This window comes from Culex quinquefasciatus, chromosome 3 (assembly GCF_015732765.1).
Source record: "Culex quinquefasciatus strain JHB chromosome 3, VPISU_Cqui_1.0_pri_paternal, whole genome shotgun sequence".
Lineage (NCBI taxonomy): Eukaryota > Metazoa > Arthropoda > Insecta > Diptera > Culicidae > Culex > Culex quinquefasciatus.
Genome location: NC_051863.1, coordinates 62,291,528 through 62,318,516, shown reverse-complemented (window position 1 = coordinate 62,318,516; position 26,989 = coordinate 62,291,528). Strand labels below are relative to the sequence as shown.

The 26,989-nt window shown below is 41.9% G+C and overlaps 2 protein-coding genes across 3 annotated transcripts in view; one reads left to right on the top strand and one right to left on the bottom strand.

The window, feature by feature from the left end:
* LOC6039523 (protein krasavietz) overlaps window positions 1-11,816 on the top strand; it is a 29,813-nt gene extending 17,997 nt beyond the window's left edge. For both annotated transcript variants that reach the window (XM_001849072.2, XM_038258938.1), the window contains 8 exons: window positions 3,640-3,813; window positions 3,877-3,977; window positions 4,213-4,351; window positions 4,611-4,912; window positions 9,644-9,751; window positions 10,024-10,243; window positions 10,315-10,437; window positions 11,119-11,816. In XM_001849072.2, coding sequence (XP_001849124.1) covers window positions 3,640-3,813; window positions 3,877-3,977; window positions 4,213-4,351; window positions 4,611-4,912; window positions 9,644-9,751; window positions 10,024-10,243; window positions 10,315-10,437; window positions 11,119-11,144 — 1,193 coding nt within the window. In that variant the 3' untranslated portion in view covers window positions 11,145-11,816. The remainder of the gene's footprint in view (window positions 1-3,639; window positions 3,814-3,876; window positions 3,978-4,212; window positions 4,352-4,610; window positions 4,913-9,643; window positions 9,752-10,023; window positions 10,244-10,314; window positions 10,438-11,118) is intronic.
* Window positions 11,817-14,314: 2,498 nt separating this feature from the next.
* Window positions 14,315-26,989, bottom strand: part of LOC6039521 (activating signal cointegrator 1 complex subunit 3) — a 39,097-nt gene continuing 26,422 nt past the window's right edge. Inside the window, exons 2-6 of the mRNA XM_038258936.1 lie at window positions 15,748-21,240; window positions 15,519-15,687; window positions 15,294-15,460; window positions 14,777-15,231; window positions 14,315-14,708 (exon numbers count right to left, since the gene is read on the bottom strand). Coding sequence (XP_038114864.1) covers window positions 14,542-14,708; window positions 14,777-15,231; window positions 15,294-15,460; window positions 15,519-15,687; window positions 15,748-21,240 — 6,451 coding nt within the window. The 3' untranslated portion in view covers window positions 14,315-14,541. The remainder of the gene's footprint in view (window positions 14,709-14,776; window positions 15,232-15,293; window positions 15,461-15,518; window positions 15,688-15,747; window positions 21,241-26,989) is intronic.

The window sequence follows — 26,989 nt, the reverse complement described above, 5'->3', positions numbered from 1 at the left end:
ATTTTTGGTGGAGAGGTAGCTTATTAGGAGTACTTTCAGAATATGCAATAACCCAGAAAGTGTCAAAATGTACATGATGCCTTTTGAAATGTTACCGTCGAAATGTCACTAAACTACGCTAAAATGATTGCCAAAATGGCGGTGATGTTATATTAAAAAATGCATTTTATTTCTTAATAAGCAATCAAAAACTCAAATTTTACTAAACGGGGTCGCACAGCTCGAATTTGATGTTTCAATCAAGAAAAAGGAAAAAACGAAAAACATTTTTTTTGTTCTTGATTCCGAAGTCCCATACTAACCTTTGGATAATCGAACTTCGGATAATTGAGTCTAGACTGTATTGCAAATTAAACAGAGATAGTTTAACTAAATTCATTGAACCATTTCAAGTATTTTATTTCCAAATGTTTGAACTTTTTGTGAGTATGGGTAAATTACGATAAAGCTTGAAAGCTAAATATGGAAAAACTTTAAAAACATTAAAACAATATTGAAATTGCAAAAAAAAATAATGACGTTTTAGCATAGAATTATTTATTTTTACCAGCTTTAACTATCCAGGGTTGCCCTTAAACCAAGGGTCCTGATTTTCGGTTCAATGAACAGAAACCTCTCACTCATCGCCTATCCATTCGTCGCCTATAAAGGAGAAAAGCTCGGAACTTAACCTCAAAGGTAAACAACCGAATGAACTTTTTTGACAGGTGTCAGTCCCGGCACTTAGCAATTAAAATAATAATTTTGTTCCGGATGTTCCGTTTCGCATGGACACAAACACTCCTGGTCACGGGGCAAGGACACGGCCACGGGAATGGCCAGGAACAGACACCCACGCGGCCAGAGACACGAAAACGGCCAGAAGCACGGGCACGAACACGGGCAGGAGTCCGGACAAGGACACGGCCTAGAGCACGGCCACGGGAACGACCAGGAACAGGTAACTACGTGGTCAGGTGCACGTACACGAACACGGCCAGAAGCACGGACAAGCACACGGGCACTAATACGAAAAAAACTCGGATTATGACGTTTCGCGTAATCGGAAGCAAATTCAAATTCAAAAAAAATGCTAAGTCCCGATTTGACACCTGTCAAACCACTCAAATGGCACTCACAAAATGAATACTGAGTTCTTTGAGTTCATTTGCTACGTCACGGTTTTCTTGCCTATTCCAACCCGCTAGCATTCATGAGCGAATGAGTCTCGCAAGCAGCCAGCGAGTGACCCGAACTGTTCACTCAGCGAACAAATACATCGTGAAAATATTTGCCTACTCCGTCGCTCGACGACACTCACACACTACCATGCTCAGCGAAGAGCCACTCTCACAAAATGCCAGCGCGGCAGTCTTTTTGTCTTCACGCCCTCAGTTTACCATCAATTTGATTTTTTCTTGGTGGAAGTTTCTTTGAATGGTGTCTATAATGTTATAAAATCAAAATAAATGCACAATTTAAGTGATAACATTGATTTTAGGCAACCCAAATCAATGAGTATAACGCAGCGCATCAGAGAAAAATTGTTATCAGTTCAGAGTGATCGGAGACGATCGGCTTGCACGAGCCGTTCGGAGACTGAGCCGATCAGAGAGAGAGAAAAGTAGAAAAGAGAGTGTTCGGGAGCGAATGGTGATAGAGTGACAAACGGTAGGAATTCATCAGGGCAGTATCGCGTCGCCTGCTATTTGTGCTCGCGAATGGAGTGGTTGATTTTGAGCAATCAGGACCCTTGCCTTAAACCTTATCCTATTTTGCTTAAAATTTTCACAGTTGCTTAGTTTTGTCTAAGGAATCGAATCAGGTGGTATTCCTAATGTTGATTTAATCAGGTGGTATTCCTAATGCAACCCCCCTCCCCCCCCCTCCCCAAGACATACTTTATGGATGACATACTTTATGGATGACACCATTATTGACCAGGACCTCCAGAAGTTACATCCACGAGCCGTGGAAGATGAGTGGGAGCTATCTTTCCTCGCTTCGCAACTTTTCAAAGGCCCCTATCATGCTGATCAATACCGGCGCCGGCCACGACCAGTGGTAGGGTCACGGGGAAGTGGATGGGAATGTTAGTCCGATACTTAGTGATAGAGACCGTCCAATCGACTGCATCTTCGACAAAGTATCACATGAGTTTTGAGGGGGTTCAGTAGATGGGTATGAGGTCAGGATTCACTGTGGTAGGTGATGTGACCATGAGCATTTTGTTTATCGTCGATTTTTTTTAAATCTTAGGCAGCCGGCTGCGGAAAGAGGAATAATTGATTATTTAAAAGTTTTTAATCGAACGCGTGCCAACCGAGCAGTAGTGCTATGGGCTGGGCATATCAGTATATTTGTACTGTTTGTACAATTTAGATAACGCGAGCAAATTTACAAAATAGTAAATAAAAGAGGCTTTACTCTTCATCGACAATTTAATGAGTTAATACTTAAACTGTTAGTTGGAACAAATTATTACGATCAACGAATATAAACTAAATGAAAACAGGACACCACGTAACCGATTGTAATGAAATTAAAACAATAACAAAAACGATCTAAACCGACGGCGTGCCTTTCAATCAACGATTCATTATTGGTAGATGATATGATCAGAAAGTGAAACATAATCGTTCGCTTCCGACCTTCGACGCTACGAGAAGGACTTAATGATATACTCAATCCCGTATTTTTTTTACTCCTTACCGTCGGCGTGCCATCCGAGCAACGATGCTATATGAAGAACTTTTAAAACGAAATGAAATTTTAAGTAGCGTATTATTAATTATCATGTAAACCTCAAATAGTGCTGATACACTGGACTGCTTCAATCGATTTCATGAAACTCTAAACGCACGATTTATTTGCAACAAACTTCACCACGAATTTGTCCAGTCCGAACCGCGAACAACCGGCTCAACTACAGCAATTCAACATATACACGACAACGCGCCTTCTATCAATAAATTCAAGAAACTTCCACTACTTCCTCGCGGATTCTCGCGCGTTTCGCCCACCGATCTCCTCACAAATAGCACACGACTGAAGGTCCAACTTCCAAGGCCACGACGTGACACTTTTTTTCAATAAATTCCAGAATCTTCTAGCACTTTTTTGCGGATCCACGCGCGTCGTCACGACTTAGTTGTAAAGTTTCTGGTTTTATAACCATTGGCCTCTTGGTCCAGTAACAAGGGCAAGATGCATGTCAAACTTCATGGTTTTTTTTTTTCAAAACCAATGCATAAGAAGCGTATTCAAGATAAAATGAAGATTTTTTTATATTCTTTTATCAAATTAATCTTGTAATCTTGTTTAAGACCAAATTTAAGAACACGCTGTATCTTTAATAGGTAGCATTTCAAGTGCTCTATTGTAATGTTTTACGTCATCCTCCTGCTGCCGACACTGTCCCATCTTTCCCTCTCCTTGACCTGGTTGCGTCACTGCAGAAGCAGCAGCAGCTGACGCAGCCACGTTGAAATGCGTGGGCGAAGGGGGACACTGCGTGCGAGACGACGACTTTATTACTGACTGCTCCTCACTGGAAGGAGATTTATGGTTGTTGGCTTGGTGTCGTCTGGTTTCGGGGCAGAATTCGTTCGTTCATAACTTAGATTAACCTTTGTTTTCTTCTGCTTCTTATGTTCACAGATGAAAGAGAGAAGAATGACCCCACGGGCTTCCGTGACGCGGTCATTGCAGGTCTCGAAACCGCTGAAGATTTAGAGGGAATTTCCAAGTTTCTTGACATTGGCGGAAACAAACTCGACTATCGTCGCTACGGAGAAGTATTATTCGACATCCTAATCGCTGGTGGACTGCTTGGTGAGTTCTGCAACGAATTGCTATTTGGAGGTCGGATTGTAACTTGTTTTCTTCTTTCAACAGTACCCGGAGGATCTATCTCACAAGATGGCGAGAAACCACGTACCGATTGCTGTATATTCGCAGCACCGGAAGACATGGAATCGATGCGGAACCATGAGCAGGTAGGTTCGACTTCTAGTTGTTCTTAAAACTAAATTTGCACATACTAAGCTAGAGCCAGCTAATGTAACAAATACAAAATTTTCTGGTGTGGACAAATGTGCAACATTAAACCGGAGTCTCTTGCTTGATGCCCGCTCCAACCCTCGTGGAGTTGGCTCCTTTCTGGGACTCCAACATCGATTCTTCCCTTAAATTAAGGATATTTCAACTAAATTTCCGATTTCACCTTCGCAGATCTTTACGCGGCTTATGCGCCGATACAAGTACCTCGAGAAAATGTTTGAGGAGGAAATGAAGAAGGTGCTGATCTTCATCAAGGGTTTCACTCCACTGGAAAGGCTCAAGCTGGCGCGTATGACGGCGCTGTGGATCGGTAAGTTTCAACTCTGAACTCGCGTTTCCCTGATGGTAGGGCACCAGGATCCCCGGATATTTGAAGATTCGCCACAAATTGAAGGTTTTTGCGCTGCGCGCACGGTGCCCAGATCAAAACTAGTCTTTTGCTTACATCGGCTGCCCCTCCCCCCCTCTAAATCGGGTGGGGACATGGGATTCGATGTCAATGAGGACTAGGACAGAACAACAACAAACTAGTAGAAATTTCGCCAATCTAACAATCCGCCTTCTTCCAGCGAACGCGTCCATTCCGCCCCATGTGCTGCTCGTGCTGAACAACGAGCACCTGACCAAGGACGGGCTCGCGCTCGAGTTCCTCGTCGAGGTGTTTGTCACGTTCAAGCAGGAGAAGGGCACCGCCCAGCTGGTGACGATCCTGCGCAAGGGCGGCCTCGATCAGCGCCTGCTGGACTTTCTGCCGATCAACAAGCGCAGCGAGGAGCACCTGAAGGCGGTCTTCGTCGAGAAGGATCTCGCGGACATCTTCAAGCTTCACAAGGCTCAGGCGAGCCAGGAGGCGAAGCGCGAACTGACGCAGGTAAGGGCACTTCAACGAGATATAGTATCGTAGAGACGCACCAAATTAGAACCTGCCGAGCGTTGACACCACGTTCCGCCGGCAGGTGTCGACTGTGTGCAAGAGTAGAACCCGGCTGAATTTTCGACTTTTGTTTATGGTTGAACCGCTCCATCCACGAGCGATTCAGCCATTCGAAAATACACTCGACATCAACAGAGCAAACAACAACGTCGTTCAAGTACCCACAAAGAGTGCCACCGTTATTAGTCATCGGAGGAAGGTTGTTCAGAGTTGCAGACAATGACTTTGCGAGGTGAATCACACAACTCGAGGAAAACAAGTTTGTCTTGATGTTACGAGTGAAGTGCTTTAAAAACAATCTCAAAATAATTCGCACATACTTAGCTAGAGCCAGCTAATGTAAACAAATTTCCAAATTTTCTGGTGTAGACAAATGTGCAACAGCAAAATAGAGTCTCTTGCTTGATGCCCTCTCCCACCCTCGTGGAGTTGGCTCTTTTCTGAGGCTCCGACAGTCGCGCTTCTTCTCGCAAACAATCACCAAGTACACTAGAGATCCCCGTTTTACGTCTAAACATCCGCTTACGCCTTAAAAACCCCCGATTTGCACATGTGTTCCACGACGATTGCAAACAAAATTGATATTCTGCTAATTGGGCTGAAGGAGCTATTACGCTATGGCAAACAAACTCGCACTTTTTCGCGTTTGACAGTTTGCGGCAAACTCGCAAACAAGACAAAATTTATGCAAGCTGACGTATCTGCAAAAAAAAAAAATGGCGAACAAGTTACGTAGACCAGGGGTGCTCAAAGTTTTTGAAGGCCGGGCCAAATATGAAGCTTGAATGAGCGTGCGGGCCAAATTTACAAAAAAAAAGGTTGATAAAAAAAATTACGTTATTTTAATGTTAAAGATTACATTTCTGTTATAAAAAAAAATGTCTTTTCAAAATAATAGAAACCACAAAATAACGGGTTTCTATCGGTATTGTTGATTTTGTTGTTTCTGGTATTTGAAAAAAAAAGTTCTTAGCTGAAAGTACTTGTGTTTTCAAGACAAGACATGTTGAACAATTCTTCTATAAGTTAACTGTGGCTAATTAAAAATCGTTGAGATCCAGAATTTCAACATTTCAATGAAAAAAAAAAACTTTTAGAAAATGTTTTAAGCTTCCGTATAGTTAACCTGCAATCATTATTTTCAAAAAAAAGCGACACAACATTTATTTATTTCATCGAAAATTCACTAAAATTCAAATTATTTTTAATAAACCCAAATATGCTCAAATGTTTTTAAATGCAAAGGAATGCATATTTAATTTATTTCAGCTGAATGCACTTAAATTTAATTTTTTTAAGTTTTTTGAAAATATACTTTTACTCCTAGTTTTTCGAGTCAATTTTTTTTATAATGGTGGAGGGGTGGGTTGATCGACGAAAGCTTTGTAAAATATTTGCTGCAAGCTTGACCCTCCGATTTCCACATTTTATCTGCCTGAATCAGTTGATAGTCAATCAGATTCGTTATCTAACTGTAATGAGTTCGAATCCCTAAGGAAGTGCAATGTAAGTTTTAGGGTCAGTTCATAAAAGGGTCAATATGACTTGCAAATTACTAAAGAAAACTTTTATTTTTGCAACTATTACAGAATTCTACCTAAGTCAAACTTGAACGTTTTTTTTTGTATTTCTAAAAATGTTTGATGAAAGTTTTGACGATATTTACAAGTTTCACTCACATTGAAACGTGTGAAATTTTTTTAATTATAAAATATTTTGAACAAATTATTTGTATCCTAAAGTGGGGATCAAAATATCGATAAATCATAAGTTTATTTTTATTTACAGAAAAATATAAAAGATCAGCATATAAAAGCTTAAAATAAACCATAATTTTGAAAAAGTATAAAATCACTTTACAAGTGGTCAACGGATAATTTTACATGATCATTCAAAATGGGTCCGCGGGCCACAAAATATCATCTCGCGGGCCACGTTTGGCCCGCGGGCCATACTTTGGGCACCCCTGACGTAGACGAACTGTCAAAATAGGCAAGTTTGTTGCCGTAGTCTAATACCTCCTTAAAAAAATAAAAAAGTTTAAAAAATGAATTCAAGAGCCTTGGTTTCAACATTTGAATGAAAAAAAGTGTTTTAAAATGCATTATACAGCTGTCCATTTGTTTTGCACCCACTAGTTTCCAAAATATCAAAGTAAGTTACAAAAAAAAAAATTGCGAAAAAAAAAGTTATTGCGAGCATTTTAGATTGTTTTCAGTTTTACCTTCATAAAAATGCTGGAATTTTTTGAAAAAAAAAATTTGCCCCTGAAAATTTTGAAGGGGATGGCGACATAAACTTTGAAAAATAATTGCAACGGCCTTATAATAAAGCATTAAAAAAAATAGCAAAAAATCCTATGAAATCCTCTAAGGAACATTGAAAATTGGACTTTTCGTTTCTGACATTTTCTTACTTTTAACATCAAATTTGAGTTCTGAGTTCGAGTTAAAAAAAAAATGCATTTTTCCAATATTTCATCCCCGCCATTTTGGGCGCCTTCTTGGATTTTGCAATTCTAAATCACTTTGGCTTAGTTTAGGGGTCATACTTAAGGACGCATTAGACTACATCAAATAAACAAACTCGCAAACAATCTCCCAGAAACTAATAGTCCAAATGGTATTCAGCATTATCATTCTGATCTCATTGTTTTGCCTTCCTCACCTCACTGAGGCAAGGCTATAAATTCACTCGAAAATTGAACTTCTTAAATATACTTTCTAGATATACCTTCACGTATACCTATCGATTCAGAATCAAATTCTGAACAAATGTCTGTGGGGATGTGTGTAGACATGATTTTTTAACCACACGATTTTCTCAGAACTGGCTGAACCGATTTTGGCCGGGTCAGCTTTATTCGATGGTCCCATAAGACCCTATTAAAATAACCATAACCTCAAAAGGCCGGGTCTTTTTGTTTACGTGCGAGAGTCGCGCCAGATGCGAAACGCCTGATAGCCACATTGCTTCAAATGAAAGTCTGCATGTTTTCTGGAAAAGTCTGTATCAAGTATAAATATATTTTTTTCATAAACTTATTTTCATTTTTGCTTTGTAAATATGAGGAAGGCACCAACCACCTAATGGTGGATTAAGAACGTTCCTTTTTTAATTTTTGGGCCAAAAATTAAATTTTTGCCATTTTAAAATGTGCATAACTTGTGACTTATGAAGTAACTTACCAAACTTTAAAATTTTAATTAATGCCTATGAGCCCTAAACTGCCGTTCTAAGCATAATTAAGCCATGTCATTTTTATAGGCAGCAGAGGAAATGTTACTCTCCGGATTCCATTTGACAGCTCGAACAGGGTTCCAATCGAGCGATAACATCCTGCAAGATTCGGTTTTAATTCATGTTTTACCTGCTAACAAGCAGGGTTGCCAGATCATAATTGATAAAAAAAAATCTGGCCAAGCGCCGAGAAAAAAAAATCTCGGAGACGAGAATCTAACAATTCAGACTGGAAAAGGGGAGGGAGAATAAGAATTAATTATAAAGCCGGTAAAATTCTGGTTGTTGAATTGATTTTCAGCCTCAAAAAGGTTGAGTTCATATTTTCATTAAAAATAAATATTTATATTTTTTCGATTTTCAATTTAACTCGATTATTGGAAGCAAAAAGTTGTTCAAAATTTTGACAGAAAATGTTAAATCTAATTTTTTTTTTCAAAACGTTTTGTGCGGTATAGAGTTATTTGAGCCCGAGCACACGCACACTACCACTACTTAAGCAAAGACGGTTTTGGAAGCCATTTTCATCAAGATGAATGAAATTCTGCCTCGCTTGAAAAGCTAGGTTCATTTCACTTAAGTATTCATAGCTTTTGACAGGGCTGCCAGATTTTCAAAGTTTATGTCTCATCGGATAGGCTTTTAAAGGCGTAGGGTAGTTATTTACTTGGCGAGGAAACCAATAAACTGAGTGTAGTTTATTTGATGTCCGTATATGATAAGCTTAGGTAAATTTCACTTAAGTGCTCAAACATTTTAACAGTGTTACCAAATCTTCAAAATCTTCCTGTATTTCTTAATGTGTTTGGAATAAATTTTCGAGTTCAATAAGTTCAGCGAATTTTGCGTCTATTTAAATAATCAAATCAATGTTAGAAATAGCGTTGTTTCGTGGGTTTGGCAAAAGATGAGCGGCGTAAAACGAGGCAGCGTAAACCATACTTTTTTAGTGTTACTCCAAAGTTCAAGATTCACCAAAAGCAACGTCAAGGTCCACCTTACGCACATTAGTAGAACCGATCGACTCCTACCCTTGTACTAGAATCGATTGGCGTGGAATCTTGTGCCAGAGTAAAATCTCAAACTGTTTCAGTGGATGATCCTTCGCCGTGCTACGGCGAAAATGGCCCATTCACCAGCCTAAAGTTTGATACATTTCTCCGCAACAACTAAATACTCATGTGACAAATAACGAGCAATCTTTGTAGGGTCGATGGTCCAGAATTTTGGTTAGTCCGAACGCCTTTTCGATGGCGATTGGCCTTTTGCAAATTCTGGCAGAGTAATCTAGTTCATACTGAATTCGACGGTTTCCCAAGTATCGTCGAATGCATCAAGAATTAGGACATTTATTTTGTTGTTTTCGCGACTGAATGTTATCAAATTGAATGAGTTGTTCTAATCGGTTTTCAATTCTCTCCCCAACAGCTGCTGATCGATGATATTAACGATAACAAGACAACAAAAGATATTATTAATGACATCAAGGACATGTCGGCAAAATCAAACATTCCCGAACACGAAGTTATTGGCCTGGTAAGTTCAGCTCTAGTGTCGTCGCCCAAGGGAAAGGCACCTAGACAAATCCGTTTTTGGAGATCCCTTCTTCTGAATGGTTCAAATGGCTGCCAAAGCAAAACCAGCCTCCGGAAGACGTCCAAGCCCAAGGGGGTCACGATTTCTCCGGAAATAGTGGCCTCCCCCACTTGGAAGGTTCTCAACATTAGCGAGAACTTGAAGTCTTTTGGAGGCTTACAAACTTAGTCACTGCTCGAAGAGTTGGAGAATAACGAAGATCCTTTCAACAGATCTGGGCCACCGTCATGTCGCTGGGCGAGTGGAACAAAAAGGAGGAATTGGTGGCCGAGCAGGCGCTCAAGCACCTGCGCACCTACACGCCCCTGTTCGAGGCCTTCACCAGCACGAACCGGTCGGAGATGGCGCTGCTGCTCAAGGTGCAGGAGTTTTGCTACGAGAACATGAACTTCATGAAGGCGTTCCAGAAGATCGTGCTGCTGTTCTACAAAAGTGAGTTCATTTGCACGCTTCTACGAGTAACTTTGAAGTCTAACTCGACGACCTACCTTCTCTCGTTACAGCTGAAGTGGTTTCCGAGGACTCGATCCTCAAGTGGTTCAAGGAGGGACACTCCAACAAGGGCAAGATGCACTTCCTGGAGCAGATGAAGCAGTTCATCGAGTGGCTGCAGAATGCCGAAGAAGGTGAGTTGTTGTCAGCTTTCTTAGTTGATTGATTTCTGCATCGCGTAAACCCCGAACTTGTGGCTCTCAATAACCTGGCCCTGTTTGGTCGTAATCGGATGCTAGAGCAGAACCAGGCGGTTGCGTTTCACCGCCGGCTGTGCCACACTCCCAGGTTGCCGGTGGTTAAAGCAGTCACCACAGTTGAACTCAGAAGATAAAAATTAGGTCAAAATTGGTTGAACTTGTGAAACTTGCCTGGTTGAAGGTCGAAAAAGCCTTGATTTGAGTAGGAATCCCTGTTGAGACCAAGTCAACGCTTTCCAAATTATTCAAGGCGACACGAACGATCTTGGCGGTTATTTGGTTAGAGTTGTCACATATTTTAAGGTCAATTCTATGTGCGCAAAGAGACAATTTCAACCAACCACGTTTCACAAGGGCAACTGTTTATTATTTACAGTGCATCTTAGGCAAACACAGTTTCAACGATTCACTCTCGTGATATTGTCTTTAAACAGATGCAAAAGTAAAATATAAAATTGTTTTAATCACTCATCAGCGCTCTCCCTCTTGGCGTTCGATGATTTGCATGATTATGACAAGCTATTGTTCTCTTCTTCAACGCTGATTGCAATCTGTCAAATATGCATTCCAAACTAACTCTCTTCTCTTCTCATTTTTTTTTTTTTTTCATTCCAGAGAGTGAATCTGAGGAGGAAGATTAAGCTCGCGCGTGAGATTTACCCAAAATTATGACGATTATCGTGCAAGTGAAACGCGATGGGAGAATCACAACCACACACACACAACCATATTTAGCAAGTGAAACAACTGCAAACATATTTATTCTATAAATACAAACACACACGGAACCAACAGCCGCCACTGCGTCGAGCGCGTTGTAACAGCTACACACACACTATTGTGGAAACATCTCAACCATCCCGGAACATCAACTACAGTAACAACAACAAAATAACACTCACACACACACAAATTTATATTTAAAGCAAAAAAAAAAAACAAAATTGTAATAAATCTGATACAGAAACCAAAAACAAAGCGCAACCAGTGCAGCGATTATTTGAACCAAGAGAAACACACAAAGCTTTCCCCTTTCCCCAATTGTGCCCCCCCAAAAAGCAGCCGAAAACAATTCTAAACTAGTGAAACACCCCCAAATCCCAGCAACACGGAGCCAATAAAAGTCCCTCCCCCCCCCAAATTGAAACTAAAAGAAATCATCGAGTGGGTGACGACGGTCGAGCAAATTTACACAGAGTTTCGAGTCTTCCACATTTTTTGCTAACGTGTAAAAACAGCGGCAACAGCAACAACTACAGAATTTAATTAATTGGTAACGAATGTGGTGTGGACTTGAACAACTAAAGTAAAAACAAAAAACAAACTAATGTAATGACCAATATGAGACTCATACACACAAATAAACACAACATTCTTGGACAGCTTTGAGAGCAGACCGGCACGAGTGAAGAAATGCGCTTGTAGCAAAAGTAGCTGGTGAACGTACAGAGAAAATGTGCTGAATAAATCATTGAATATGAAGGAGACACGCGTTGCGTAACTATTTGTTGAGAAATTGTCCCTGAAACGGAATTGATCGACCGATTTCGTATGATATGACGATTATTTCGTTGTTCGCTGGGTTAAGCTTCGGTAAAAAAATGTCCTTGTATCGCTGTATCGCTGTAAACAATAATATCAGCAATCTAAGCTTCATTTTAGGACCCAATTGTTGAAGTTCACGTCTGCGTTTCAGTTTGCTAGGAACCATCTATAAACCACGTGGACAATTATTTGAAATTTCCCGAGGATTCCGAATATGTAAATTTTTAGCTTAAAAAGTGAAGTCTTCTTGGGTATCGGGTTCATAATTGGCATGAGCTCATCTCATGTATAGACAAATAAACGCTGAAAGTTTCATCCATATCGGAGCACCTCGATACGACCTGTTTCACATTGGCGAAAAACTCACTCTTAAATATCCTGATATCATTAGCTAAAAAAAACATTAAAATTTCGTCGTTGCATGTTTTTTCAATTTGGAAAATTAACGAGTCAAGATAAAATTTATTGAAATTAAATTTGTATTCAAAACTTCTTTACGAAAAACAATGTTAGCGTTGGAAAACAAATATCTTATGAAATTCAACTTAAAGATGAAAAAGCCTCTTCAAATCTTCGACAATTGAGCTGTTATATTTTTTTTTTTGTTTTGATCCTCATAATTTAACTCGAAAAAGGAAAAATCTCTAAATAAATCCACATTTTTCCCTTCTTTTTTTCGAATTCAATCTAAAGTCCATTAAAAGAAAAAAATCATCCTTCAAAACAAAATGTGTTGTCTACGGGAATTGAACCAGGGACCTTTAATAGAATAACTCAATGACTAAATTGCCTTGGCCACAACAGCTTGGTGACACAAGAGTAGTCAGATGTCGATGTATGACCCTTGTTGATGATTTACTGTTTTAATTCATTCATGAAATTAATTGTTTTGCAGATTTTGATTTTACTTTTCTTTAAATATTTTGCAATTAACTTTTTTATGCAATTTTCCCATATTTTTTATACACAACTTAAGAAGGGAAATTCTCTTATAGATGTTCATTTTTTTTCTCTGTTGCTTTATTTTTTGCAATAAAGTTGTTTATGCAATTTTCCCTTTTTGTATTTATTTAAAACTAATCAGAAGGGATAGTTGTAAAAAAAATATTACTAATTAAATTGATTTTTTGAATAGAGGTAGGTGAAAAACAAAAAAAAAATAATGCGATTGTCAAACATTTAATGAGTGGCAAAATGTGAATCTTTAAAGAGTCTTTTTCTTCTATATGTTGAATTTTATGTAAAAGAAGGAAAAATTTCATAAACTCAAACTCAATTTTCAACTATTCAAAAAGTTTTTTTTTAGAGATTTTTGCTTCTAAAAGTTGAATTTAAAATAAAAGAAGGGAAAACTTAATAACAACTCATTTGCCAAATATTTAATGAAAGAAAAATGTACATCCCTTATTAAGGTCGAATATTAAAGAAGGGAAAATTGTATAAAAAACAATAATTGCAGAATATTGAAAAAAAAAAAACAAAAACTGCACATCTTTTGAGAGATTTTACCTTCTTTAAAGATTTAAAATAAAAGAAGAGAAATTGCTTTAAAAATACTAATTGCATTTTTTTAAAGAAGAGCAAAATGTACATACATTCTTCAGGTTGAATTCAAAAAAAGGAGGGAAAAATTAAAACCGTATAAAATCTTTATTGCAAAATATTTAAAAACTGGCAAAACTTACATCTCTTTGTTAGTTAAATTTAAAATAAAAGAAGGAAAAATTTAACACAAAAAAAATTGCTGCAAAGTATTTCAAAAGGAGAAAAATCTTAATATTATATGACACCCTCTGAAAAATATTTAAAATAAATTTATGAAACAAGGCATTATTAAATAGATACTCGTTTTCCTGCAAAAAAAAAATATCTTTTAAAGTAAAATTATCTGTTTAGAAAATAGGAAAAAAAGCTATAAATTTTTATTCTTTACAAAAAATAAATACAAACTTAGCAAAACAAAAAAAGCTAGCAATAATTATGCCAAACGTCCATTGTGCCAAATGACCATTATGCCAAACGTCCCTAATGTCTTGGACCAATTATGCCAAACGTCCTTCTTGAAAACCCGTTATGCCAAAGGAGGTACACCCGAAACCCTCGCTAAAACCTCTCAATACTTGCCCTTACTCTCTTATCACTGTAAGTCATTTTATGCATTCCAGGTACTTGATCTTCACGTCTCTGATCGGGAAGCGCATTTTTCTATTAAACGCCCTGGGCGCTTGACATTCTCATCGGTGTTTCGGAGCATGAATCACACAGATTTAATAAATAATCCTTCATTTATTTTGAAAATCGGTTTAAGGAACCTGCTTACTTGATAGTACTCTTGACCTACTGTGCACCAAATGAGGGGCATAACAAATCACATTGTTTTGTTTATTACGTTACCATTTTTTTTTGTTTCTTTTCTACTTGCAAATAATTTGATAGAGAAAGCTTGGCTATGTTTTTTTTTGTTTCATAAGATTAGTTTCCGCCGGCGTTCGCTTACAGTTTATCCTTGGCGAACGCGTAATAATCGGCGTATCCGTCAACGGGTTGCGATGGTTGCTCTTCCTGCCTGGGCGGTTCCACCACCTCCAGGTTGATGTCGTACTGCTGGTCCAGTCCGATGTACCCGTCCGACATCAGGTAGACGGTGTAGATTCGGCGACCTGTTTATTTTTTAAGAGACCAGATTATTATTAAAAGTTACTTGAGAGAGTTGATAGATTTCGCTTACCCAACTGCGGCGGCGCGTAGAAGCACAGCTGGTGGGTACTCTTGTTACTGCGGTACACGCACCGCTTCATGGCCAGCAACTCCCCTTCGGCCTGGTGACCCAGCGTCAGGAACCAGCCTTCGTCCTTGCCCTTGGCGTACTTGGGACAGTGAATGCTGAGCGACTCGAGGCTGCCCAGCCGGATGAGCTGCACGTTGAGGACGTACTCCTGGCCGGCGTACAGCTCCAGCCAGGTTTCGCGGTGCTGGGGCTGCGCCACGGGTCGGTCCGCGTTCGCGTCGTCTCCGTGGGGACCGCGGATCGAGAGCTGCACGTTGATCGAGGGCAGCGCGCACAGGACCTTGTAGATTTGCTCGATCTCCGGCTCTTCGAACTCTTGCCGCAGCGGTCCGGCGAGGTTTTCGTACTTGCGGTTGCACTTTTCCTTGAGCGCGGGCAGGGTCAGGATGGGGAAGCTGGAATGACGATCGTTTTTAGAATGGGGTTCTACGGGGGGTTTGAATGACCATCGACTTACTCCAGCTTGACGTGACTGAACACGTGCGCATTGTGCGGTTCAACGTGGGGCAGCGTCAGCACGACCGGATCGTCGATCCAGCGGGCCTGGATGATGCACTGCATCAGCTGCTGGGTCCGCAGGGTGGTCGCCAGCCAGCCGCGTTCCGCCGTGATGTCGATCATGGCCTGAGGGAAATAAGACATTCAATTACCGAAGATCGAATAAGTGAGAAGCATAACAAACCTGAATGATACGGATGGACTGGTCCATCACCGACTTGGTGTCGGTGCCGTAGTCCGAGTTTGGCAACGGAAGTCGCGACATGTGCGCCTGCATCAACAGGAACACCTTCGTGTGCGGGTTGTCCACCGTCAGCAGATCGATCTTGATCGGGCACAGTTTTGCGAGTTCACTGAAAAATCGAAAGAATTATGATTCTTTGACGACGCAATCTTAAAGGGTGACAACTCACGTGTTGTAAACGTCCTCGTGGTGCCGCACCGGGTGCTGCTCAAACTCCCACGCCTCAACCATTGCGCGCAGCACCTCCACGAAGCTCATGTCGTGGCGCAGCGTGTCTGCGTACAGTCGCATACTCTGGTGCGACATGTAGTAGTACGACGAGATCCGACCCATCGAAGTCGGCAGCAGTCCCCGCTCGTCGTCGGCGATTTCCACACACCCGGCCCGAACCAGCGTGTCCAGCGTTCGTTGAACCAGCGTTGACAAAAAGTGGTTGACCTGCGTCTGCTCAATGTCCTCCAACTCGTAATAGGCCGGATTTCGGAGCAACCGTCGGAAGAAGTACGTCCACGTGAGGTAATCCAGCACGCCCTGCTTGGTCTGCACCGTTCCAGCTACGATTTCCGCGTTCACGTGGTCCGGCAGCACCTCCAGCAGGCTCGACTCCACCGGGAACGGATCGTACAGGAACTTCTTGTAAAAGTTTTTCTTCACGTCGTGCACAAACACACACGCAATGCCCTCGTTGCCAAACTGAGGCCGTCCAGCCCGCCCCATCATCTGCAGCACGTCCGTAATGGGCATGTCGACGTAGCGCTTCAATTTGCCGTCAAAGAATTCCGTTCCCTTGATGATCACCAAGTGCGCCGGCAAGTTAACACCCCAAGCCAGCGTGGCCGTCGCGATCAACACCTGGATCTTCCGGTGCAAAAACAACTCTTCAGCCGTTTTCCTGTCCCGCTCTTGCAACCCCGCGTGATGAATCCCAATCCCAAACGCCAGCGTCAACTTCAAGTTGTTATCCTTAATGTTCATCAAGATCTGGTCCATTTCCTGCTCCGGAATGTGCAAAAACTGCTTCGGATTGTCCTCCCCCGCCAAAAACGCGATCAAGTCCAGCGCCGTAATGCGAGTTTGCTTACGCGACGCCACAAAAATCAACGCCGGCGTGCACGGCGAGTACTGCCGAATCGCCTGGAACGCCGGCCTATTCATCGTCGCCATCCGCGGGCAGTAGTGCTTCCCCGGGAAGCCCTGAATGTGCACCGACAGCGGCACCGGCCGCACCGACGGCTTAAAGTTATACAACCCCATCATCCCAATGCCCAACCAATTCGCCAAATCCCGCGCATTAGCCAACGCCGTCGACAGCCCCACGATCCGCAGCGTCCGCTCCGTGTGCGACGCGATAAAGTTCGTCCGCGACACGATCACCTCCAGCACCGGTCCGCGATCCTCGCCCAGCAGGTGGATCTCGTCGATCACGATCAACGCCACGTCCCGCACGTAGTCACGCGTCTGCCACGATCGGCTGATGCCGTCCCACTTTTCCGGCGTCGTCACGATCACGTGGGACTCGCGGATCGCCCGGATGTCCGGCGTTACGTCGCCCGTCAGCTCGACCACCCGCTTGCCGAGGCGCTTCTCCAGCCGGTGCTTCCAGTCGTCGATGCGCTCCTTGACGAGGGCTTTCAGAGGGGCGATGTAGACGACCTTTCCTTTCGGGAGCGTGTTGAACACGCGGAACATGGCGATCTCGGCGGCGATCGTTTTGCCGGAACCGGTTGGGGCGCCGAGCAGGACGTTGTTGTCGGTGTGGTAGAGACAGTGGAAGATTTGCGTTTGGATCGGGTTGAAGTGGGTGAATTTGTAAAGGGCCTCGAATTTGCGGTTGTTCAGTACGGTTACCGGGAGGGGTTGTAGGGGGAGCAGTTCCGTGTGAGGCGGGTGGACTTCCGGCAGGATTAGATGCTTGAATGAGAGTGGAACCAGGTTGGAACTGCCCAGCCAGGTGTCGCTGGTCGCTCGGATGTAATACTGCGGTGGTAGCGGATCTTTCAACGGGATCGTCATGACCAGTTCCTGAACCTCTTGTCGCATGGTCTGCTTCTTGGTCATCTGGAAGTACTCCGAGTGGTAGATGAAGTTACTCTCCGGATCTTCGATCCAGATCCAGAACGACTCGGCGGTTTTGCCGTGCACGCGATCATTCCACTTGAACGAGGGTGTTATAAAGACCCTGATCCTGAGCACCGTCCGCGTGATCGGCTGAAGCGTTGCTTCAATCTCCAACAGCGGGAACTCCTCCGCACAGCGCTTCACCAGCGTCGCTTGCCGTTGATTCCTCAGCATGTCACCGATCTCCTTCACGTCCATATCTCGCAACGCCGCAATGCTCAACCCTCGCCGCTCAATCTTCTCGACCACGTCAAACGGCAAGATCGGAAACTGGTACATCGGCGTCATAAACTCCCACATCTGCTTCTCGAACATCTTACTCACGTTCAGCATCCTCCCCGAGAGGATCGGATTGTTCTGCCTCAGCACGATCGTAAACAACGCCCTCGCTATCCTAACCGCATTCTGCGTAATGTACGACATGTCCGAAATCAGCGAGAACGACCGCACGAACCCCTTCGACAGGTACGTCTGCATCAGAATGTTGACCTTGCCGTGGATGTTCTCGCTACCGCCCCGTACCGGAACCTCGCAGCAAACCCGCGTCAGCTCGTCCAGCTCATCCATCTCGTCGTCCCGCACCTTCAACTGCTCGAACTCCTGCGCGTTCGACATCATCGCCAGAATGTCCGCCTCGTTCATGATCGGCTTCAGCAGCTCGTTGAACACCTCAACCGTGTCGTACTTGATGTAGAAATGGGACGCCGTCCGGCCCAAATCCGTCACGTTCATGTCGCCGGTTCGCTCGTTGTACCGCACCATCCGCGCCTTGTCCAGCGCCATCGCAGCCGTGTTGATCAGCTGTCGTCGCTTTCGCTCCAGCGTGGGATCCTCGTTCAGGTCGTCGTAGTTCAGTCCGTAACACTGCGGGTTCATCCGCATCCGGACGAAAAGGTACGTGTAGCTCAACCACTCGATCGCCTCGTCAATGTTGCTGATCGTGCCCAGCGTCACCTCGGCGTTCAAATTGTCCACCAGGCACTGGATAAAGTTCGACTCGATCGGGAACTGATTGGTCAGCAGTGACAGGTAGTGGTTCAGCTTATCGTGTGTCGTGATGATCGTTCCAACGCCGCTCTTGTCGAACTGCGGTCGACCCGCGCGGCCAAAGATCTGCAGCACGTCCAAAATACCTAAATCTACGAACGTACCGTGCTTCGAGTCATAGATTTCCGTTCCCTTAATGATGACGGCGTGCGCGGGCAAGTTGACACCCCAAGCGAGCGTTGCCGTACAGACCAGCACCTTGATGATCCCATCGCTAAAGTACTTCTCGACCAGGTTCCGATCTTGACGCAGCATACCGGCGTGGTGCATCGCCAACCCGTTCTGGAACAGCTCCACCAGCTGTTTGTTACGGCTCTTGGACATTGCCTTGATCGCGTTACCGTACTCCGGGTTGCTGTCCGGAAGCAGCAGCTGGCTGTGGCCCTTTTGCTGGGCAAACTCCTTGATGATGGTGGCCGTCCGTACGGTTGCGTTTCGGGCGTGCACAAACACCATAACCTGGTGACCCTGGCGGACCATGTCGATGCAACGATCGTAGCAGATGTTGTCCATGTCGGAGAGTTGCTGCAGCGCTTTGAGGGACTTGACGCCGATAAAGTTTGAGCTGAGCGGAACCGGTCGGAAGCGTGAGTCGAAGAAGAACAGGCCCTTCATCGGGTTGACGCGGAGGAACCGGGCGACGTCGATGTAGTTGGGAAGGGTGGCGGACAGACCGACGATGCGGATCATGCTCTGAGAGGACTCGACGAGGCGGAGTGTTCGTGCGACGAGCGCCTCCACGACCGGACCACGTTCTCCGTGCAGCAGATGAACCTCGTCGATGATGAGCAGCTTCACGAGGCTGATGAAGGCCACATCTCCGGCGCCCTTCCGCGTCACAACGTCCCACTTTTCCGGCGTCGTAACGATCATCTGCGTCTGCTGGAGTTCGGTCTTGGTTAGCTGCATATCACCTGTGAGTTCCCGCACGGACAGGCCTAGCGGCTGGAGGCGTTTGCCAAAGTTGGCGGTCATTTCGGCGGCCAGCGCCTTCATCGGAGCTACGTACACAACCTTGAACTGGTCGCGATGGATAACGCCCTGGTCAACGAATTGACGGATGGTGTTGACGATGGTCAGCATGGCCACGTTCGTCTTACCGGCACCGGTCGGAGCGCACACCAGCAGGTTCTCGTTGCTGTGGTAGGCCGCCTCGTACACGATGCTTTGGATGCGGTTCAGTTCCTTGCAGCCCTTGAACGCAATCTGGCCAATTTCGTCCAGTTCTTCGACTTGGATGCGATTGTTGCCAATCGTCAGGGTGGGCGGTTCCGCCGCGGGAATCTTCACCTCTTCGTACATTTTGGTATCGTTCCGCTCGACGTTATCCGGCAGAAGCAGCTTGCCACCGGCAATAAATCCGACGTGCGCTTTGGCCTCGCTGTACGAATCGAACACGTACGGATACTTGATCGGTTTGGGGGCTCGCGGTGCCATCGTTCTCGGCGGCCGATCGTCGTCCAGAAGTGGCGCCATCTGGGCTGCAATCAGCAAACTCTGCTGGTAATTCAGCCTCATCTTGACCGGGTCCAGCTCCTCAACTTCGTCTTCCACCCCTCCGACCGTGTTGAGGAACTTTTTCAGCTTCTTCTCCTCCTTGTTGACCTGCTTGCGCAGTTGCCGCTCCGACTCGGACTGGATCATGACCGGCATCAGATAAGCCGGCGCGTGCTGCATCGATTCCAACTTCTTCACCGCTTTCTCCTTGAACACGCTGATCTGCGCAATCGCCTTCACTCGTTCGATGATGTGCTTCCGGTTCTGCAGCACCTCCCCAATCAGCTCCAACTTCTCAAACCCAAGAAAATCAACCAAATCGTTCTGCAGCTCGTCGTTGCTCTTCGAGGACTTCAACAACTCCACCAGATTATCGATTAACTCCGGCGTCATCTGCTTCGCCAGCCAAGCCCGCGTGTACTTCTCACCCGAAGAAGAAGACGAAGAACTTGGCCCCGGCTGTCCCATCTCCACCCCCTTCCTCTGCTCCTGCTCCTTCTTCCCATCGTACTTCATCGAAAATTTAACCGCCGCCTTGCTATCGGTAGGTTGCGCCGGCGCCAAATCCGTCAACAGTCCAAAATCCCCCCTAATCCCGTCCGGCAGCGCGCACTTGATGTGTCCTCCCCACAGCGAAACCGTCTCGTCACCACCATCCCCTCGTTCCTTCTCCTCCAAATACTGCCGGCAGTCCGCCGTCAGCAGTGCGCTCATTTCTCCCCCCACCAGCTGGCACATCTTGTTGATGAGGGCGTTCGGCACCTGCCCCCCAAACATCTTCTTCAGCCGGGACGTGTGCTTCAGCATGACGATCCGCTGGTCCAGGAAGAGGCGCAGCACAAAGATGGCCGCTTCGTCGACCAGGGTGGCGTTCTCCTCGGCGCCCAGCATCTCCCGGCAGTGTTTGTGCAGGTCGCGCAGCTTGTTCGTGAGCACGGACGCTTCGGTGGGGGGAAGGCGCTGGACGATGAACAGCTTGAGCTCCTTCCAGGAGACGCCACTGTGGAAAGGGGGGAGAGAACGAGAGTAGTTGTTAGGATGTTGGATCGGAATATGATGAAATGATGAAACTACAAATCGGTTTAGGATTTTGTTTAGGATATTTGTTTACATTCAAAATAAAACTTTAATCCAGTGGTCAATTTTTGACAGCCACCCAAATAATTTTTTTTTTCGCGTTGATCGTAGGAGCCGACCAAAATCAACCGCGAAAAACAACAACGATCACCAAGGACGACTCGCGTAACCATGGTAGCCATAGTTACGAGAAAATAACAGGCTGAAAGTTGTAATGGTCAAGTGCAGACCCCCTGTTCAGTCATACCCGCTTGGGACGTTGGTGAGGTTAGACGCTCTTACTAATTTCTCTCTCTGTTTCTCTCATTCCAGGTAGCCGGAGAAATGGGTGCGAAAATGTCTCGCCGTAAAGGGCGAAAGGCCGCTGTGGCCGCCGAAGAGGCCAGTACGGTCGAGGAGTTGGCCACTCCGCGTACGGACGAAGCTGACGTTGACCGGGTTGCGGGTGGCGGACGGGTTGACGGGGGAACTGACTCGGCGGGGGGAATTCCGGAACCGGATCCGCCGGTTCTGGAACAAAATTTAACTGACTCTTGTTTTGACCATTCCGATGAACCGGCGGATCCGGTTCCGGATACCCCGGTGGTAATTGAAATTCCTTCTCCTTTAAATAACTCTTTGGACATTACTGCGGTGGTTCCGATTCCGGAACCGCCCGTAGATCAAAATTCTACTTTGAATGATTTGTCTATTTCAGGGGGAATCGAGGGCCAAATCGATGAGATTACCGTAGTTCCGATACCGGATCCATCGGTCACGGAACAAAATTTAAATGACGATCCTTTGGTCAATTCCGAAAGACCGGTGGATCCGGTTGAGGAATCAACGGTAATCGAATCAGTTGAAATTTCGGAACCAACGGCTTCGATCCTGGAACCGCCAGAACGTTACGTTCGCAAAATTTGTTTGGAGGAAGTTCCGGAACAACCAAATTTAAAGGTATTTTCAAATTGTAAAAAATCCGTCCGTTTTTCAGATTTGGCACAGGTTCAAGAGTATACTGCCTGTGTGGATCAATCGGACCGCGCACTGGACTCACAATCCAGAGGTCGCCGGTTCGAATCCCGGGGCGGACGCAAAAAATTCTAAGTGTAAATATAGGTATTCGGTGCCCTCTCCCCGTGCCCATACCTTCACACTTAGGAGACCCGGGAGGCGGAGTCTTGTCGCAAAAAGAACGATACACGCCTGTGGATCCGTTGACGAAACCGCAAGGTTTAAGAGGGCCACATTATAAGGTGTTACGTCGATTCCGTTCAAGAGTATACCGTTTTGGAATCCTCTATTCCAAAACAGTACTCGATTCCGGTGAACGATTCCTCAGAATCTGTTCCGGAACTTCCCAAACAAAATTCCAAAAAAATAAAATATTTTTGGTGTTACTCCTGTCAAAATTCTCGTACGAATTCTTTGCCCTGGTTGCTGCGATTGCGCTATTCAAAATTTTCGATGTGGTTGCGCCATTTGTTTTGTGGGTCGATGTGTTGCGCGGTTATTTGTTTGCTTGTTTTTGTTTGAATTGTTTAATGTTTTTTCTCGTTTCATGAGCTGTTTCTAGTTAGGAGCGTTTTTAGCAATTACAGATGACGATTGATGACGATGATGGCGATTGATGACGATGATGATGATGATTAAATGCGATGAATATTGGATGGATTATTGCAGTAAGTTTTGAGATCGTTAACAAATAATTTATTACAAATAATTACAAATGTATCGTTTTGCCATTTCAGATGCCGAATTTCTGGACTGGACTGGACGATACTGACGGAGAGGCCTTTGGTTGAAGACTGGAGATTATTTATTATGAATGAAATGTATTTTATTTCTGTAACCCATTTTTGCTTTGTATGAAATATATGTATAAAAACATTGAAAACTATTGTTCTACTTTATTTTAAAAATTTGATACATGAGAATTTCAAAAATTTAAACAAGATTCCAAAATTTCAAAAATTTCAAACATTTAAAAAAATTTAAAAAAGTATAAAAACCAAAAATTTCAAAAAATTAAAAAAAAATTTTTTTAATTTCAAAAATTTCTAAATTTTTAAAAATTTCAAAAATTGCAAAATTTTTAAAAAGGTTCAAAAATTTCAAAAATTTTAAAAATTTTAAAAAATTCAAAAATTTCAAAAAATTCAAAAATTTCAAAAACTTTCAAAAATTGAAAAAACATTTAAAAATTTCAAAAGTTTCAAAAGTTTCAAAAATTTCAAAAATTTCAAAAGTTTCAAAGATTTCAAAAATTTCAAAAATTTCAAAAATTTTAAAAATTTCAAAAATTTCAAAAATTATAAAAATTTCAAAAATTATAAAAATTTCAAAAATTATAAAAATTTCAAAAATTTTAAAGATTTTAACAATTTTAAAAAAAATAAAAAATTTAAGAAATTGCAAAAATTGCAAAAAAATATTTTTTTTTAAATTTCAAAAATTTAAAAAATTTAAAAAATTTCAAAAATTTCAAAAATTAAAAAAAATCAAAAATTTCAAAAGTTTCAAAAGTTTTAAAAATTTCAAAAGTTTTAAAAATTTCAAAAATTTTAAAAATTTCAAAAATTTCAAAAATTTCAAAAATTTTAAAAATTTCAAAAATTTCAAAAATTTTAAAAAATTCAAAAAATTCAAAAATTTCAAAAATTTTAAAAATTTTAAAAAATTTCAAAAATTTTAAAAATTTCAAAAATTTCAAAAATTTCAAAAATTTCAAAAATTTCAAAAATTTTAAAGATTTTAACAATTTAAAAAAATAAGCAATTTAAGAAAATGCAAAAAATGCAAAAAATATTTTTTTTTAATTTCAAAAATTTCAAAAATTTCAAAAATTTCAAAAATTTCAAAAATTACAAAAATTTCAAAAATTGCAAAAATTTCAAAAATTTCAAAAATTTTAAAAATTTAAAAAAATTTAAAAAAATAAAAATTTAAAGAATTAAAAAAACTACAAAAAATCACAAAAATTAAAAAAAAAATCATTTTTTTTTATTTTTATTTTTTTTGAAATTTTGGATTTCAATTTCAAAAATTGCTAAATTTTAAAAATTTCACAATCTTCAAAATTTCAAAAAAAATATTTTTTTTTAATTTTAAAATTTTTAAAAATTAAAAAAAATCAAAATTTTAAAAATTTCTAAAATTTAAAAAATTGGTATCCCTCCTTAAAATTGGTCGGAAAAAATCAGGGGGCAAAAAATCTTTTTCAAAAAACTTTAAATTTTAAAGGAAATAGAAGTCTAATCAACTGAAGACAATCAGAAATGCATTTTCCTGCGTTTAAAATCATATATAAGCATGTCTGGGATCGATCAAAAATATTTCCATTTTTTGGGGAATTCCAATGTACAACACCGCAACAAGTTTTTTTTTCGGCGAAAACAACCTCTTCAATACTTGGATGTTTTGAAAACTAATGATTTCAAAACAACTGGACAAGAGTAAAATGCATTTTTAAACATTTTTTAAATTCAAATGTTGAGAACATTGCTTGTTATTTAAGAGCGAGTCCACGAACAGGGCATACCCCTTTGTATGGGACGTCGGGGTTGTTTGGGGTGGTACAAAAAAATAAGAAGCTGCTTATTTTCTGGTGTCATCTAGTATCCTTGGAAACGAACTTGATTTTCAATAAATGTGAATCGAAGATTTTTTTTAACTTTCTTTTTTAAAGGGTTAAAATGGATGAAAACAAACATTTTTATGCATGTTTCTATTGTGAAATTGTCTCAGGAACACGAATATGATAAAATTATTACCAGAAAATGGGATCTAAGGGGTCCCCCGAGCAAAAATTTACTACCAAAAAAAATCATTAAAAGTAAAAGTGTCTATTTAATAAGTTAAACTGTCTAACCCAAAGCGTTCTCAGTCTCAGATGGTAGTCCCAGATGTCCCCTAAAAGCAGCAGGTCGAACCGAGTTGATATCTGGATGGAACGCTTTTTTATTTGAGTTTGAAAATTATGCTATTTTTTCACTAAAATGCCAATATCTCTCTTTAGAATTAACCCTGCATTTTGTTGCATTTTTAAAGCCCTTTCAGATGCATTTTGAATTTTGAAATTAATTCGAATTTTGCCTAAGTTATAGCCTTTTTAAGACTTTGTGTCCCGATTTGCCCCACTTCCCGTTGACCTAGAGTGCTCATATTTTGGCCAGATGCTAGTTTTATATGTGCAAACAACCCCTGAAAATTTCAGGCAAATTGGTGATGTCGATGCGAGATGGGTATGCTTTGCTCGTGGACTCGCTCTTAAATTTTTATATTTTTATTTTATTTTTTGGATTACAAAGAAGCATAAGCAAAGCATAGGTGCCCATTTATTTTTTGGATTACAAAGAAGAGTGGATAAACTGATAACTGGGGCGATTAGGGTTACACTCGGGGTTACATATATGGGCGTACAGAGACCTACGGGACAATTATGCGTTGAAACACAGAAAACGGTTGAACAATTTCAATCGCATTTTTCACAGTTGCTCTTTTTTGAAAATGGGTAGAACGGCAGTTTAGGGGACCAAAATCCCGCAACTTTTGAGCCATAGAGAAATATGGTCAAAAGTTCTGCCGCCGAGATATGAATTTTTGAAAGATAGTAATTTTTGCTAAAATCGAAAATTCAAGAACATTTTTTTTGACTCATTTTTTTAAGTTTTTTTTTTGTTTGCAATCGACAAGTACTTTACAGTTTTTTTATATAGGGTCCGTTTTCAAGATATAGCCACCGCAAGTTTAATATTAAAAAGTAATAGTATATAACAATATCAGTGTATTTAATTGCAATTGAGAAAACAGTTGCAAAACTATTTTATAATTTCTAATAAAAATATGTAAACATATTTTTGAAAGTTTTCTGAATTATTACTTTCTTAAAATCAGTACTTATGAATCTTATTTGAGACACAAGTTTATTAATTTGTGAACCAACAGAAATAATTGAATGAAAACCAAATTGTTCATTTTCTCAACTTTTATCAATCATTAGTTCCGACCCAAGAAAAATCAGATATGAACTGCAGGGCCAAAAGGTTGGGCACCCCTGTGACCTAACCTCCAAGTTGATTCTTATGGCAAGATTAAAGTACTATCAGAATCTGTAAAAAAAATGATTGTCAACCCGTTTGAACATTACGGCAGAATGTGTCAGCCATTTCTATAATAATTTACTATTGAAGTAATGAAGTGATGCCGTGCAATATGCTTGGGAACCGGGAAATTAAAAAAAAAAAGCCACACTGGGACAGGACAGCGATCACCACGACTTCCATCTTCTCCGCGCAACCCTGGACAGGGAATGCGATTGGGAAGATGGGAAGGGAGTGCTGATGCTCCCCTTTTCTTATGGGATAAGGGAAATTCTAGACCCAAATAAGTTTCACATGAAGTTGGACGGCGGTTTTGAGAGGTAGAGGGTCGTTCCTCAGGCAGGATACGCTCTATGCAAGCGTTATGATCAAATTGTGTTTTTCGTTATTGATCAAAAACTAATACCCTTCGTCCCAGCCTCGTTTGATGCGTGTGCTGTGCAATGATTTGTGATGAAAAGCTACGTAATTTGTGGATGGTGCTGTAAAGGATCTTTTCAATTTCTAGGAATTTGCTGTTCTAAGAATATTCGTTCCTTTTCAAATATTGACAGAAAGTTTGGTGAAGCGAAGAAATTGTTTATTGCT